This window comes from Tetrao urogallus, assembly GCF_951394365.1.
Source record: "Tetrao urogallus genome assembly, chromosome: Z".
NCBI lineage: Eukaryota > Metazoa > Chordata > Aves > Galliformes > Phasianidae > Tetrao > Tetrao urogallus.
Genome location: NC_136816.1, coordinates 15138685 through 15155941, shown reverse-complemented (window position 1 = coordinate 15155941; position 17257 = coordinate 15138685). Strand labels below are relative to the sequence as shown.

At 37.0% G+C, this 17257-nt stretch overlaps 1 protein-coding gene across 1 annotated transcript in view; it reads left to right on the top strand.

Annotated features, from left to right (window-relative positions):
• Positions 1-15932, top strand: part of MEF2C (myocyte enhancer factor 2C) — a gene marked incomplete at its 3' end in the record, with an annotated part of 128694 nt that extends 112762 nt beyond the window's left edge. The window contains exons 9-12 of the mRNA XM_079548132.1: positions 5916-6088; positions 8249-8378; positions 9550-9685; positions 15611-15932. Coding sequence (XP_079404258.1) covers positions 5916-6088; positions 8249-8378; positions 9550-9685; positions 15611-15932 — 761 coding nt within the window. The remainder of the gene's footprint in view (positions 1-5915; positions 6089-8248; positions 8379-9549; positions 9686-15610) is intronic.
• Between the last annotated feature and the right edge of the window lie 1325 nt (positions 15933-17257).

Sequence of the window (17257 nt, the reverse complement as noted above, 5' to 3'; positions counted from 1 at the left end):
AGTGCAGTAAGAAATGTTTTGAAAGGCTGCTTGCTCCTATATAGGCAGCCACAGGCTAATCCTGTAGCCAGGTGCCATCTTTGCATGTACCACATTAAGGTGTCAACTACTAGCATAGGCTGAAGTGGCAGAATATTTAGTGTGAGAGCTTCTTTAGAAACATTCAAATATGGATCTTAATATAACAACAAAACATCACCTCAGCATTAGAGATCAGGTTGGTTTGCAGTTGTACTTAGCTACACACTTGGCCAAGCAGTAAAATATTTGCATGAAATTTAGTGATCAGAACACTGTTCTCGTGGTCTTTTATCCTGCATGGAAATAAACCCATCTATCTCTCCATTTTGCTAAAAAAGTATCTCAGGTTTCTTCTGTTCAGGACTGATGGCCCTAGATTTCCAGAGATGTGATTAGCAGTGTTTTCTGTAGTGTCAAGTCTCTCTTATTACTGTCAGCTTCTCCCTGAGAAGGATCCTCTCTATCCTGAAGGAAATCTGAGCCTACTTGCTGCAGGAGGGGATACACGTGTCCTTTTCAGTAGTATTTGTGAGCACCTGCAAATACTCTAAGCAGACTAGATTGTACGCGTGTTACAAATTTTAGATGGCACTTGTGCCAGGGTTAGAAATTAATTCTGACTGCTTCATCCACATAAGGTGGCTGGCAGTAGTCAGTGTGGAGATACAAAGAGAAGCAGTTGGTTTTCATATCCTTTATGATGGCAAGCGTGCTTCCACAGCATTGCGGGGACAGGGAGCTGGGGATGGGGGATGAGGATGAGGTTCCTAAGGTGCCAGCCAGGTGCAGGGCATCCAGAGCTGTGGCAAAAGGTGCATGGAAGTATGTTTTGTAAGCTGCATTTGTCTCAGTTCACTCCCAGTAATTCCATTAAGAAGGTACAGTAAAGTAATGTTGTGGGAATGGAGAACTACTTTACTGTAAAAATTTTCTTTTTTCTGGGTGAGCTTGTCTGCATATTGGTTTCCTTCTGCCACTTCCTGCTAGTAAAAATCTTGTACTGTGACATGAGTAGCACACAACACTTCAGAACCTTCAAGTTATCTTCTAAAAAATTATGTGTAGGTGAATAATCAGTGCAGCTTCCTGGCATAAGTGCATTAGTGTTGGTATCATTTTTGTTAGAGTGCTAAATAATAGCCTGTTCCAACAGTGTGTGTGAGTTAAGAAATTATACACATAAGATGTAAAAAGAGAAAAGGAACCTGTTCCTTGCCTTTCAAATACTGTTAGGTACAATTACCATTCTTCTAAGAAGAGGAAAATAAAGCCAAGTGAAGAGTGCACAACTGAATTTAAAATTAGCAAAATGCCTATTACTGCATTGATTCTTTTTACTTTTTTTATTTATCTTTTTACATTTTAAAGTCCAAACTAAATCCTATCCTAACCAAATCTCGTATTTATGTAGATTCATTCTAAATTTAAGATTTCTTCTGAGAGGCTTGGTGGACAACAGCAGTGTCATATATGTAATGTACATATTTAGCATAACCCACCAAGAAACAGGTATCCTCCATGAGATGGAAGGCAAATATTCCTGGAAAGTGAATATTCTTAGTGCAATAATTATGATAATTTTTGTGTGTAAGAGCAAATGATTGTTGAGAACTTGAAATTACCATCAATATTTATTAAAAACAGTTCAAAAATCTGAAGGCTCTTATTAAAATTAATGGGGGTATGCATTCCAGGTACGCAAAGATCAACCCATGCAGTGAGTGAAATGCTTTAAAGTAAATGAAAGAAAGATGATTGTGAGTCTTGCTCTTAGTACTTCTGAGACTGAGACAGAGGTTTTGTTCATTCATTATATTTTTGTATCTTTGAAATAATAAATTAAAAAACCAAGTAGGAACTTGACAGGATCAAGTCTTCAAGAAATCAGGATGCAAAAATTTTCCAATTTTTCAAGAATTTGAGACTTGGAATCATGACACTGCTGATGTGGAAATAAATAATTCACTCTTCATTTGTTTTACTTTAACACATGGAAAGCCTCCTTTCTTAAATGCTCCCTTGAGGAGCGTTGCCCTAACTCTGAGAACATCAATAATTACAACCACTTTGCTACAACTGCAATGCCAGTGACAAAACTTTGAAGGAGGAGAGATAAATTTTGCTCCTTCTCCTGTCTCAAATAACTTGTACCTTGCTCCTATCCTTAAATTGCTGCAAAATTGAAGTGACAATTTAAGATATTAGTGCATAAATTTGCAGTATGGGCAGATAGCATACTAATATATTGTTTTTTTTAATTCGTATTGACTGACTAGCTAGTAGCACATAAAGCTAATTTTTTTATGGATTTTTTTTTTTAAGCAATTTTGTAGGGATTAGTCATGCAGTCTTTACTTGGACAGAATTTCCTCTAAAGTCAGTGGCACTTATGCCTAGCTGCAGAATGTGGGAACGTGACCAAGAAGAGCATTCTATGCTTACAAGGCATTTGTCTATATATTCTGCCATTTTTGTCCCAGTACAAAGTCTGGCACTGCGTTTCATGACACACACTGCTCTGTGAGTTCTATCTAAAAACAAGCTCTTTTCTGTGTAAAACATTGTTACTCTTTCAAATCAGACCTCCTCAAAACAAGAGGAAAAATAATTTTCTCTGAAAACTTTTTGAATTGAAAATGCTTTCAATTTACAAATTGTGACATATGCCCTTTAAAACTTGCACATCTACTGTTTTTATTTTCATTGTGCGTTACAAATCATATCCGTAATGTTTTTAAATGTTCAATTCCAGCAAAAATATGGCTTTTAACCGAATAAAAACGTAAAGCCAACTTGCTCTAAAATCCATCTGTTTTTCATTTTCTTATAATCTATAATCAGGAAATCCATTCATACATGACATGTAATTTCTCCGCTTTCAAGTGGATAGTGGAATGTGATGTTCTGCATACAGTCACATCTAAATTGATAATTGTCCAGGCAGAGCGTAATTTTAAAGTATAGGATGAAGGAAGGCTTAATTTGTATATTAGAAGTCTCGTGCATTTTTTTTTTTTTGCCTCTGCATGTAAATGAGACTGTTCTGTTTGGTGGATTTATCTGAAGGTGGGACAGCTGCCTCAGAACAGGCCAGGGCTTTCTGAGTAAAGAGGATACAGTTTAAAGAGCTGGTTTAAATGCAGATTCTTCTTAACAGTAAACCACACGCACACATTCATCGTTGATTTTCAAATGATGGGTTTCTATATCACTGGTTTAAGGTCCACAGTCTTGCATTCCTGTATCCACACGATACCAAAAGAATAACAGTTTGGTGGCTGGAAAGAGGAACAGTTATTATATGGCTCCAAAATGCTAGCTACCATAATATGCCATGAACAGCAGAAATCTGCTGGTAAAGAGAAGATTACAGTAGTGCTTAAAAATAATTTGATGTTCTAAAAATATAAATACAAGAAATGTTATCACTGTTCAAAGTACTCATAGGTAAATATAAAGGTTTGATTGAAGTTCCTGAAGATAAAGGTGCCTCTTCTGAAAAGAGCCCTTTCTTTTTCTTAATTTTGACAGAAAATTATATGAAGTAAAATTTCTACAGAACACAGTTGTTTTTTTGTCTTTTTCCTTGTAATCTTTGCAATGTAAGGATTTTTTTTTTTTCTGTAGTCATAGAAAAAAACAAATAAATTATAAAGTGTGCTGTTTCATCAAATATCTCTGGTTGCATATTGCAGAATAAAGTAGCTGCATGAAAATTATGCTTATTCAAACAGCTTCATTTTAACTTTCTGACCAGGTTCTTGTCATACAACAGATTTCACAAGGTAGTTTTACTTCCTGCTAATAAAATTTCTCCTGTATGAAACCAGTACCAGAGAAATTCTGATTTTGCTTCAGTTTCTTCTGTTGATCACTTCTCCATGTAAATGTTTTGCAGTATTCAGTTTGTCTTAGATGAAGTTCTTAAAGGTGGTGTAGTTTCTGAAAGAAAATATTCTTGTATATTCCAAATATCCCTTCTAATTCCACTGCCTTTAACAATGCGTAGCATTAATTAGAGCATAATAAGGAGCATATCTGCACTTAGAGCAATTGTTCATTTGTTAAAAAGGCTGCTGACACAAAATAGAAAACTCTCATCAGAGTTCTCCTACTTTAAATTGATAAGATTGAAATATACTCTTTTAATAAACTCATTTTTATCTCACTGACTGTAACTTACTCTTATTATGGAAATACAAAACTGATTGGGCGTAAAGAACACTTCTATTAAAAATCTCTGAATTTGTTCGAGTGCTTCTATGTTTTGATCAATTATTGATTGATTATTTGATTAATTATTTTTTGCAAGACTTGTGAAATTGTTACAGCTTGGCCAGAAGAGTGGCTAAAGGTACCTGAAGAATATGGAAGTCAAGCAATTTAATGATACTTTTCATGCTGTTCCAAGCATAACATTCACAATTCAGAGTTTTCTGGAGCCTGAAGGGGTTTTGTGTGTAAGAGCCTTTGACTGATTTTGCTTTGGTGGATTTTCTGATCTGGTAAATACAATTGGTCAGCGTGCTTGCAAATTAAAAATATAGTTTAATGTTAATCACACTTGGACACACATTATTCTAACTATAAAGCTGATCCATTCTCCTTTACCGTCTCTTTTTGACTTCCTTACAGATTTCTCAGATTTAGTCCCATAATCCATTCATGTCCAATAGGGCTGTAAGTGCCACTCAATGTGAAAAAGTGAGATACTGTAGTTCTTGCCTTTGGAACTACAGAGGAAATTATGAAGGTTCAGGACACCTAACTCATGGGCCTGCTCCACACTCATTAATTCTTGCTGAAAATTAAAGATGAGCCCCAAACAGAAACTCCCTAACATTTACATTTACTTTCTTGGTATTTGTCTGTGAAAGCTTTCTCTTCCTGAATCAACTCTCTTATTATGACTGGGCAATTTCTGGATTTCTCTTGACCATTAGAGAGAGAATTACAGTCACTTTTTTTTCTCCAGACTTTGTGAGTAGCAAATGAAATTTAATGGGTAGAAAAGAAAGATCTCATTTTTAGTGGCATGTAGGTGTCAGTAATAGTACTGAAAAACAATTGCCAATACCATTTAGTGAGAGAAAGAAACTCCCTTTTGAAGAAAAAAAAAAAAAAAGAAAGAAAGAAAGAAAAAAAGAAAGAAAGAAAGAAGAGAAGCATTTGCCTGTCAGAATTCCTAGGGCTTGCAGAAAGCAGCAAGAGATGAAGATGAAAGATACGGAGGCATTTTCCAAATAAGGTTATGCTCTTGTTCTCATTGACTTTAGTGTTGACAGAATCAGGTCCAAAAACTGTGGTGAGGGAGCACAAAAAACATTTGAGAATCTTCCTAGTCCTCCCCCTGCCTTTTCTGGAAATTATAGCCTCACCATACTCATCCTTTGTTTAAAAACAAAACAAAATCATGAACTGGAAAGGGCTGAGTCAGGCAAGGCAGAACCCTCCATAGTTGTCAAGAAAATGCAGCGTGGCTTTGACTTTATTTAAGCAGTAAGATTCTCTGAAACTCCTGATTCTCTTTTAAGGAACAAGTAAGATCTTGGCCATTTTGAGCAGATAGTATATTGTGCTATGTAATATCATGGTAAAGAGAGTCGTGTAATGTCATAACTGCAGCACATCACTGGATGTCACCTGCCATGAGAGAAAGCTTACTTACTAACAACTTACATTTGTTTCAAACATGGTGCATGTTGGTTTTTTGCTGCAAAGATACAATAAGTAGCACAATTATTTACCTTGAACTGTAGAATTGGAATGTTTTAATGTTTAGTACTAAGAAATATGTTTGAGTTTATAATCTCTCTCCCTTACTCTTTTCATTTTCTGTTTTGTTTTGTTTTGTTTTGTTTTGTTTTGTTTTGTTTTGTTTTGTTTCTAAATAGGAAATGGTTATGGCAACCCCCGCAACTCACCAGGTCTGCTGGTCTCACCTGGCAACTTGAACAAGAATATGCAAGCAAAATCTCCGCCTCCAATGAATTTGGGAATGAACAACCGTAAACCAGATCTCCGTGTGCTTATTCCACCTGGCAGCAAGAATACAATGCCATCAGTGGTAATGTATTTTAAAAGCCTTTTTTTTAAATCTCCTTCAGATAAGATATTTAAGAATTTCAAGGCCTGCTAACCCAACTAAAAAAAGTAGAATAACATTCCACATTCTTGCTTTTTTGATCTTTCTGTCTGGCTTTATGGCTCGACATCAAACTAAAGATTTAGGCAGATTCATTTTAATTGCTTTTATGAAACTACTTTTACTTCATCCTTTTTTTTCTATGAACTTACAAAATAGAAAATGTGTTCTGAACAGTGTGAACTTCTTCACTCACCTTCCTGATAACTGGAAGATCTTTTCCTGGGTTTTTCATAAAGCCTGAATTTAACCCCAGATATATTTCTCTTAAATATTTAGCCATGCAGACCCTCAGCAGATGGCAAATTAACTACAAATAAATTAATTTGAACTCTACCACTCTGAGCAACAAAAGTCAGGTTTTAGAAGGAGATGTAGTAAGCAGATAGAGCATGACAGAGTGGAGCATCAAATTGCTGTACCTCTTACCAGTATTCACAAAATGTAAGCAGATTGTTACAGTTAAAGATCGAATCATGAAGGTGTCATGTGAGTATCTTGCAGAACCCTTCCAGAAGTGGGTTAGTAGTTGCAAGTAAACCTTTCATTAGTGTTTTAACATTAAAATGGAGTTTGATTAAAAAAAGATCTGGATGGTAAATTTACGTGCTGACATAAACAAGTTTTTCCATTATGTAACAAACACTATTAAAACAGCTGCCTTCGCTTGATGTATTATAAATTAACTTTGAACATCGAACTAAAACTTCCCGTAAATGTGATGCTGGGCTCTCTATGAGGATAAGTAATAAATAGTCTCCTACAGGGCAGCCCTCAAAGTCGACCAAGCCGTGACAAGCTGTCTGCATCAAGTGATTTATTCCAAGGTCCTTAAAACTGATACTTTCCAAGGGATTCTGTGAATAGTCAGGTCTCCTGAAACCAGGTATAGCAACACAATCTGCAGCCAGTGGGGCTACAGAAAAAGTAATGAATTCTTAGAGAAAGGCTCATGCTGAAAAGTGGATAGATTGTCCTCACAAGCTGAGAAGCATCTTGTTAGAAGGACAAAGAAGAGATCTGTGAAGTGTTATTTTTTCCAAACTGTGCTCAGAAAGTGTGTAGTTTTCCGCCCCTGTCAGATGAAGCTATTCACTAGGCTATAATGCACCCTGGTAAATATCTACATTCACTGATTTTTAATGCTCCTTTCCTATGCACTCAGTCTGAGGATGTTGATCTGCTCCTGGTAAGTGGTAGTGATGTTCATCCTAATAATGAAAACATAAGATCTTTTATTTTGTATGATTGGTATATGTGTCGATGAAATGCTGGTTGAAATCAAATGGAAAACTTTACTATGACTGCATTGTGAACAAAAGGGTCATCACAACTTTTGAAATGTAGCAATACAGAGACAAGGTGCAGTTGTTGCACGTATTCATATTATTTACACTACAATAAAGCTCGCTTGGTGCTGATGATTTGCTAGCGTGCACTCCTGTGCTGTTGAAGATGGCACAGCCTTGGTGTGTTTTTTTTGGTGGCTCCCTTCGCATTTTATCCTGCCGCTCACAGGATTAGAGTTCTCGAGAGCAGCTTTTACCACGCAGCGTGTAATGCCCGAGTTAAACGCGTAGTTGCGGTGCCACCTAGCACTCTGAAGTTTTTTGATGCCAAAAACGAAGCAACCAGAGCACCATCTGCTGGTAAGAGCTTAGCATCCAGCAGCCTGGGGTGCCGCTCATTCCCGAATCAGGGCCTGGGGTTATTTCTCTCTCTCTCTGTTTCTGTGTCTCCTTACATTTGAATAAAAAAGGAAAACAGTGAGGGTAGAGTTTACATATTTCATGGTTTTTCACACGATCTGTTCTTCTACCCACAATAAAATCAATCTTCCTTGTTAGTAGTTCAGTTACCTAGGAGATACTGATGTAATGGGTTACTATGGTGACAACTGGTCTCTTGAAGGCTTGTAAATGATAGGGTTGGCAGAGTTCATAAAAGCCACATGTTAAATGATTAATTTCTAGAAATTTGTATCAGCTTTTGTTTCTTGTGCACAAATCAAACCCAGAAAGGTAATACACCCAGATGACTTAAACCCAGTCAATAATATGTTTATTTTACTTACTTTAAAAGAATCAGAGGATAAATAACTCCCAGTCTGCTCAGTCATTGGCTACTCCAGTGGTTTCCGTAGCAACTCCTACTCTACCAGGGCAAGGGATGGGAGGATACCCATCAGCCATCTCAACAACATATGGTACTGGTAAGTATCAGCACAAAATGGAAAGGAGGGGGAGGGAGCAGGATGCTGGCAAATGTCTGTCTCGAGGTAATGAATTACCTGCTGTTCCTTGCAAGAGACTGGAAAGTTCATAGCCCATAGGTTGATACACTTCATTTGCTTTTTATCTGTTCCTCTGACAGGGGACTTTTTATTTGAGGAGGGACTTTTTATAAGGGCTCGTAGTGACAGGACAAGGGGAAATGGTTTTAAATTGGAAGAGGGTAGATTTAGTCATGATATTTGGAGAGGGATGAGACGATGGAACTGGTTGCCCAGTGATGTTGTGGATGCCCCCTCTCTGGAAGCATTCAAGTCCAGGCTGCATGGGGCTGTGAGCAACCTAGTCTAGAGGAAGGTGTCCCTGCCTGTAGAAGAGGTTAGAACTACATGATCTTAAAGGTCCTTTCCAACCCTAACCTTTCTGCGATTCTTTGGACTCAAAAAATACATACTTAAAAGCTAACTATTTTACTCAAATGGAAAACTGCTTTGATAGCTCTCTTTCATTGGCCTTACTAAAGGAAAAGACACTAAAGAAACTTCCTAAAACTCCTAATGTAACAGATAATTTCATGTAGTTGAGTGCGTCTTCCTAAAATTATGAGGGTAATGACAACAAGCAGTTTCACTGGTTTCAAAATAGAGTTCAGTATCTTTGTAGGCTGCTGCTTAGTTACCTGGCAGATTCTAGAAATGAAGCCCGAAGAGATCATTTTCTGTTCCCATTGCGCATTGGTACTGTATAGATCATGTTGATCCACATAATCCTGTGTTTTTTATAGAAGATGTGCACTGTGTACGTATCACAGTCTACTTTCTTGCAACAAAGACTATGATCAAATTCTGTTTTCAGGTTTTTGACTCTATGAGAATGCATGTATAGTTATGGTAGATAGAAAGGCTTTGGATCTTCCAGACCCATAAAAAGAACTGGTAAATTACAGAATAATTATTAGTGCATTATTTACTCCAAAGTTAATGAGCCAAGGGAAGAGGAGAGTCTGATTTTCTGCTGCAACTTAATGTGATTGGTGTAATTAAGATTAAAAGGCTTATTAAGTGACATGTGAAAATGATGATGGTAGTTATTATTTACATGCTTCCTTCTTAATACTCTTTTAATTATTTTCTTTTCTGTTTTCAAATCTAGAATATTCTCTGAGTAGTGCAGATATATCATCTCTCTCTGGATTTAATACAGCCAGTGCTCTTCATCTTGGTTCTGTGACTGGCTGGCAACAGCAACACCTACATAATATGCCGCCATCTGCCCTCAGCCAACTGGGGTAAGCACTGTGTTGTTTTTTTAAACTGTTATAATGTTCTGCAATAACTTCAGTGTCCCCAGGAATCCCAAGTATGAAATACATCCTGACAACGTCAGCCCATGTGTATAAGAGCTCCATTGCCCAAAACTGGAACAACATATTTCATGAAAAGTTTGCCATGTACCTAAAATTGAATATTCTGTGTCCATTACATTTCCTCAATAGTGTAGTGATGAATTCTGTTCTTGTTTCACTCTGTTTCTTTAAATAGCATTTTTCTTCACTACTAACAACCAAACTAAACACTTACTTTGTGCTATTGCTTTGTTTTTCCGCTTCTGCTTTTTATTTCCAGTTTTTCCAGTTACTGTAGCTCAAACATAAAATCAAAAAATGTCTAAACACTGAGTACTTCTAAATCAAAAGTGACAAAATGATTTGAACTGGGATTAAAATTAAACCTTATAATCACATACACACTCCTTCTCAGATCTGATGTTCAAGTTTCATTTCTTTGTAAATGTTTCCTACAAGCAAATAACACAATTAGGACTAAAACCCGTAAACCCCTAGAACTCGTGGTGATTTTCTTGCCTTGAGGATAAATGTTATGCCCTCTAGTGGCTAATTTTAAGACGTTTCTTCCAAGACCGGTGGAGCACTATGTTTAACCATTTCAGTATTCACACAGGGAATTCACCTCATGCATTATTGAAAAAGCGGTACATTTGGTTATTCGAGTGAACTTAAAGAGTATGATTTTCAAAGATCCCGATATCTGCTGTCTATATTGAGCAAGATCATAGGCACTCACCATTACTCCATGTCTGTGCTAATGTATGGCTGGATTTGCAAAGCCAAACTCTTCTTTTTAAAAAAAGTCATTGCACACATGCCATTATTTTTGCAGGGCAGCTGCTGTAATCTGAAAGTATGTAGTACAATCAATATGGCTTAAATTTCAAAATTCTCCTAGTTTATCTGAATACATTTTATAAATTAATGTATTTTCTTTACCATGTAAATCGGTTTGAAATTTTAAAGAACAGCTACACAATTTTTGGAAGAAATATAAACCCTTTGAGCATCAGAAATATAATTTAGCATAATAAGTACTAACTACATAAATACTTATAACTGAAATAGTTCCCATGTTAGTAAAATGAAAAGATCTTAATACCTGTCTGCTATGCTTCTTCTATTTTATTTTTGAGCTGTGCTGTTTGTCAGGCAGCATTCAGGTTAACTGTACAACAAGATACCTATAGTCATGCATAAGTTGAAAATTCAGACTAGATTTCAGTGTATAACCTTACAATCATGGAATCATAGAATGGCTCATATTGGAAGGGACCTCAGAGGCTGTCTAGTTCCAACACCTCTACCACTGGCAGTATTGCCAACCTGTATCAGGCACTGTATCAGGTTGTCCATAGCCCCATCCAGCCTGGTCTTGAACACCTCCAGGGACAGGACATCCACAGCCTCTCTGGGCAGCCTATTCCAATAAGCTGATTGTTTTCAGTGGTGTACCAAAGAATGTAATAACACTATTTGGATAACAAAAAAAAATTAAATCCTAAACTAGCTACATGCCTTTTCAGATACGTCACACATTATCATCTGTTTCTAATTCATCTTACAGTATGTCAAAATGTAGTGGCTGTGGCTAGTGGAATATATTCTAAGTCACTACTTTTATTATTATTCTTTCAGTGATTTGTAAATGAATTCAGCTATGAAAGCAGCTTCACTAGCAGTTCTGGCAAAGCCTTCTATGCGTGCAGAAAATCATATGCATTTCTTTATTTTACTTCAGTCACAGGGTTGTACATGCAGAAGGATCTATACTAGCTTCTGGATTATTAAAAAAAAAAAAACAACCTTGAAATTGTACAAGTCATAATCTGTCCACATTAGCCTAATCTTGAATTTATAGAAAAGTAATCATACAAAAATGTGTTTCACTAGGAATTTAAGAAAATAGGTGTAGAAATGTTTGAGCACCCTAATTCCTGTCCTCAGTGAGAGAATTCTGCCCATAATGCATGGCAGAAACATATGACTTGTAAATAGAATAGGGTGTGCTTAAATGTGTTAGCTTGCTCCACAAAAGTCCTCAACAGTTTCAGAAGCACTGTCAAAACCATCTTTCAGACACCTGGAGATCTGTAAGCCATACTGCACCACTAAGCCTGAGGGAGAGTTTCTGAGGACATAGGAGTAGTTCAGTTGCTGAGGCTGTGAACAGGATAGCAATGTAAATCTCTTCTGATATAACTGGGGTGTTTAGTCAGACATTTCAACAGTCCAAATTTAAGAAAGCAAAATGGTACTTTTCAGCCTTGTAATTAGAAAAATTACATGCTAATTCTATTAAAAATCAAAATATATTCCTTCTCAGACTTACAGGTTTCATCTAAATATTGCTGCAGCCATTCCTATCTTTGAAATGAGCTATCTAAATTCTTCAGCCTCATGTCTATTGTATAGAAAACTATCTCATTCTGTAATCTGCAGCTTAGGAGAAGATCTTTTCTTTCTGAGGTATCATCCACAGCTGAAAGTTTGCCTTTCCTAAAATATAAGTGCAGACTTAGAAATGCATTTGCATATGTATGCATATTTGAAACAAGAAGATATAAAGAGAAGGAAATTTAAAGAAACAAGTATGGCCATAACAGAAAGGACACGAAGTTCCTTCTTCCTTTATTACTCTCACTCTCACTCCCTGTAAAAGCCTATGTGATGCTCATTCACATCACTACTGACCCATGCTGCTGTCTGTGAATGCTGAACTTCCACTAGCTGGAGATTCTAACAGAGACCCACTCAAAGCTGATCTCATTACATCAACAAGGACAGAGTTTGCTGGCTAGCTCTTTGCACCCTGATGTGCCTCCCACCTCCCAAACACGTTGAATGCATATAGGAACCAGTGTTTCTCCCATGTCAGGGTTGTACTCTAAGTAAAACTCATGTTTTCATTCACACAGATCTGAATAGTAACTGCTGCATAAAATTTAAACTTCACAGGGGCAATGAGAAGGAGTAAAGTGGAATGTTTTCAGTACAATATATGGAGAAAGTTAATCAAGTCAACATTAGTGGACTGCAAGACAGTGAGTGCCTTATAGTTAAACATAATCCTACAAAGACATTTGTTACATTTTCTCAATAGATTTTCCATATTCAAAAACTTCTTGTTTTTCATTGAGTTTAGAGTAGGTTTCAAATGATAAAAGTAGGACTTGCCTAGGCCAAAATTACACTGTTTCTGCATTCATTCAAACACATACATACACAAGAAGAGGTCATTTAGTGGCAAAAAGAATTGCCATTTTTTCACAATGCAGTTTCTGTCCTACACAGAAATCCATCCTTTGTTGAGGGTACAGGTGAAAGTCCGCAACTGAGTATGTACTCATTCACCATACGCTTCTATTCGTAACATTAGGTTTCTCTTGCATTTGATCATATCGACTTACATGAAATTCTGTAGAAACATTTGAGAATGTTTATGACAACACATAGAATAGAGTCACCAAAATATATACATGTTAAATTTCAGAAACAGATTTCTCGGAAAAATATGTTTTAACAGGCAGAACCTTAAAACATATTGAATGACAATATGCATCAATTGCTTAAATAGCTCTATTGTTTAAAACCTTAAAAAAAAAAAAAAAAATTAGTTCTTACCTGCTAAATGCCCTTTTAACTCTTTTTTTTTTCCCACTTTATAAAAAGTGTGCTCAAAATACAGGTAGTATTTTTTAAACTACTAAAAGCCTGTATGCCAGGTGTTTGCATAATGCCTCTAAGGAAGCAGAAGGGATCTAAAGAAAAGTCTACAGAGTTGTGTTTTCACACTTCCCTCTGAAACACTGCTAAATAAATTGCAGTGTAGCAATACAAGCTCTACTCCTCAGACAATACAGCTTTTTACCCTGGATTTGTTCCTTTGAGGTTGTCATGGAATGGAATATGAGTAGGTTCCAAGTGAACAAACGAGACTGAGTATAGCTGTTTTTAAGTAGTGTGAGTTTTCAACTCTTCCCAGCTTTGCAAAGTACACATTGTCTACTCAAATCAAACACTCCTAGATATAATCGCCAGGATCCAGTGTTCTGTATTAAGGGACTTTCAGGTTTAGCTATGAATTTGGCATCTAAAATAGTATGTAATCATATTGTACTTGCTAAACTGGCTGCCTGTTTCCCCATATGAAGTCCTAGCATGTCCTAAGGAAATGAAAAATAAAGTCACTGGAAATGAAAAGCAAAACCAACCCGGAAAGTATTTTTGATTGTTGCTGGATTCTTTTCAACAGTTTTTCAGAAAACATGTGGAGTGTTTCACTAAAGTGGAATGACTACGTTTGATATTTATGGTTTCCTATATGTGTAATCTAATAGTTAGAAAAGGAAAAAAAAAAATCTTCTTTAACAAAACTGCCTACATTTGCTACTTAGAGGGTTATTACTCACTGCTTGATGCTGCAAATTCTGACACACTTCTCTGTATAGTAATAAAGGGTAGATGGAAGCAATTGCAGGCAGAACATCCTGCTTTCTGTGTTGTTCAACAAGGCTCACACATTATTGAGCAATAACTCATGACTACAGCATCTGATATTATTCAGTAACTATGCCATATAGGTCCACTGTAAATCTGCCAAAAGAAAAGAAAATGACTTTTTACCTTTCCTAAGTTACAGTAACTATTGGTAAAGTAAAGCTCAGATCACAGTCCATGACATATCAGAAAAAGTGGAATTTCTCAATAAATGGAAAGGATCACAAATTTAGTTTTCCATCGTTCAGAGTCCAAATATTTATTCCGCTTGAACCTTGGGGTTTAAAATCTTACTGAGGCTGTGTCCTCTCCTCCCCTCTGTCTTCAGTCTCTTTCACTATTAGAAATCTTGCAACTGTGTCTTTGGGTTTGACACTACTTCAGCCTAGCAAATGGTCCCTGAGGTGAAGCAGTGTTCAAGAGCTCAGTGGAAACCTCTCATGATAGCTGTTTTAACGAAAAGAAATGTCAGGTTTTGCCAGTAGGTGGTGCTTTTGTAGAAAGCATTCTGTAGTTGCAGCGGATCTCGTTTTCTTCCATTCAGTGCAAGCTCAGTGTTCTCTCCTCCCCTCTTATCTCATCTTTCCTCAGCCAAACTTGCCCACAATAATGCGCTGAGGCAAAACAAATGGAGAACAAGTATACAGCCTTTGAAAAACTTTAGATAGCAGCTTATCTTGGAGTTCTAAGCATCCTATGAGTCAGGTTGTCAGTCATGCACTGCAATCCTCTGCCATCTCCCTTAACTTCTCTTCGGTAGTTTATCCATAAATGCTCTGGATATAATAACAAATTAATCAATTTATTCCATAAAATCAGATCTAAACCCTACCCTGCTGATTGAGTTCTATTAACATTAATCCAAAGGTGATTAATTTCAACTCGGTTATGAAAGACTTAAAATGCACAGGGCCCAAATTTCTGTTTCCACTTTACACCTGATTTCCCATGTTGAAGTAAACAAGGATAAGACAAACTGAACTAAACCCACAGAAACCCATGCCTCCCCTGTGCCATCAGTGCATACACGCACACAAGCATTAATTATAAAGAAACCTGCAGGTGGTTCCAACAGTGCAAAGGCTCAGCTTCCAAAATTTCTTGTGATGCTTGAGGAAAAAAAAAGGAAGGGAATTAAAGAGACTACTTTCAGACCTCGGGCATGTCTTGCTCAAGCCAGCCACGTTTGCCGTGGTGTTTCCGTCTCCATGCCTTTTTTAATTCCACATAGAAAGTGGTCCTCATGCTGTCCGCACGCACTGACACTGCGTGAGCCTTTACACTGGTGTTCTGTGTGAGTGTTTGTGCATTTCCGGGGGCTCCATGCCTCCTCCGTCTGTAACTGGGTTTCCTTTCCTCCTACAGAGCTTGCACTAGCACTCATTTATCTCAGAGTACAAATCTCTCCCTGCCTTCTACTCAAAGCCTCAACATCAAGTCAGAACCTGTTTCTCCTCCTAGAGACCGTACCACCACCCCCTCGAGATACCCACAGCACACGCGCCATGAGGCGGGGAGGTCTCCCGTCGACAGCTTGAGCAGCTGCAGCAGTTCCTACGACGGGAGCGACCGAGAAGACCACCGGAATGAATTCCACTCCCCCATTGGACTCACCAGACCTTCGCCGGACGAAAGGGAAAGCCCCTCTGTCAAGCGCATGCGGCTGTCTGAAGGATGGGCGACATGATAGCATTATTAACTATTAGTTTCCTTTTTTTTTTTTTCTTGCAGTGTGTGTGTGCTATACCTTAATGGGGTAGGGGGGGTCGATATGCATTATATGTGCCGTGTGTGGAAAAAAAAGTCAGGTACTCTGTTTTGTAAAAGTACTTTTAAATTGCCTCAGTGATACAGTATAAGGATAAACAGAAATGCTGAGATAAGCTTAGCACTTGAGTTGTACAACAGAACACTTGTACAAAATAGATTTTAAGGCTAACTTCTTTTCACTGTTGTGCTCCCTTGCAAAATGTATGTTACAATAGATAGTGTCATGTTGCAGGTTCAACGTTATTTACATGTAAATAGGCAAAAGGAAAAGTCTGCCAGAAATGGCAGACCTTTACTGAGAGAGAAAGCAGCTGTTATGCAACATATAGAAAATGTACAGATGTTTTGACAGACCCAGTGGTTGGGTGGCCGTGAATCCATGCTAGAAAGAGACTGGGTCACCTAACACACCGAAAACACTCAAAACCATGTGGGCATATCTTTGGAGTATGGCACTCAGTTAAGAAGGATCAAAGCATTTGAAGAGGACCATACTTGTTAAACAAAATCGAGTTCGAGGGCTAACATATTTAATTTTAAAAATTCTGGGTCTGCATCACTTATTAAAAAAAAAAATTATAAAAATATGTACATTACATTTTGCTTATTTTCATATTAAAAAGTAAGACAGAGTTTGCAAAGCATTTGTGGCTTTTGTAGTTTCCTTAAGCCAAAATGTGTTCTTTTTTCCTTGATTGCTTCGCTAATCTTGTAAACAGTCCTGACAAAAACAGAGGACTTTTTGTATAGAAAGCACTACCCTAAGCCATGAAGAACTCCATGCTTTGCTAACCAAGATAACTGTTTTCTCTTTGCAGAAGTTTTGTTTTTGAAATGTGTATTTCTAATTATATAAAATATTAAGAATCTTTAAAAAAAAAAATCTGTGAAATTAACATGCTTGTGTATAGCTTTCTAATATATATAATAATTATGGTAATAGCAAAAGTTTTTGTTATCTTAATAGTGGGGAATTATATTTGTGCGGTTGCACATTTAACTATTTTCTTTTGGTTTTATTTTACTGGGCATACATTTTACAGATCAAAATCATGTCTTGGAAGACTGATCTGTAAAAAGTTTGAATTTACCCATGGTGTAACAACTGAAACCATTTTAATACAACATTTTACAATCAGTTGAGTGAACTGCGATTCATTGTATATACTGATTAGTTCTTTTCATGCTGTTTTGTGCATTGTAACAAGTTAAGGGCCCTTCTATAACCTACGTCCTGCGTAT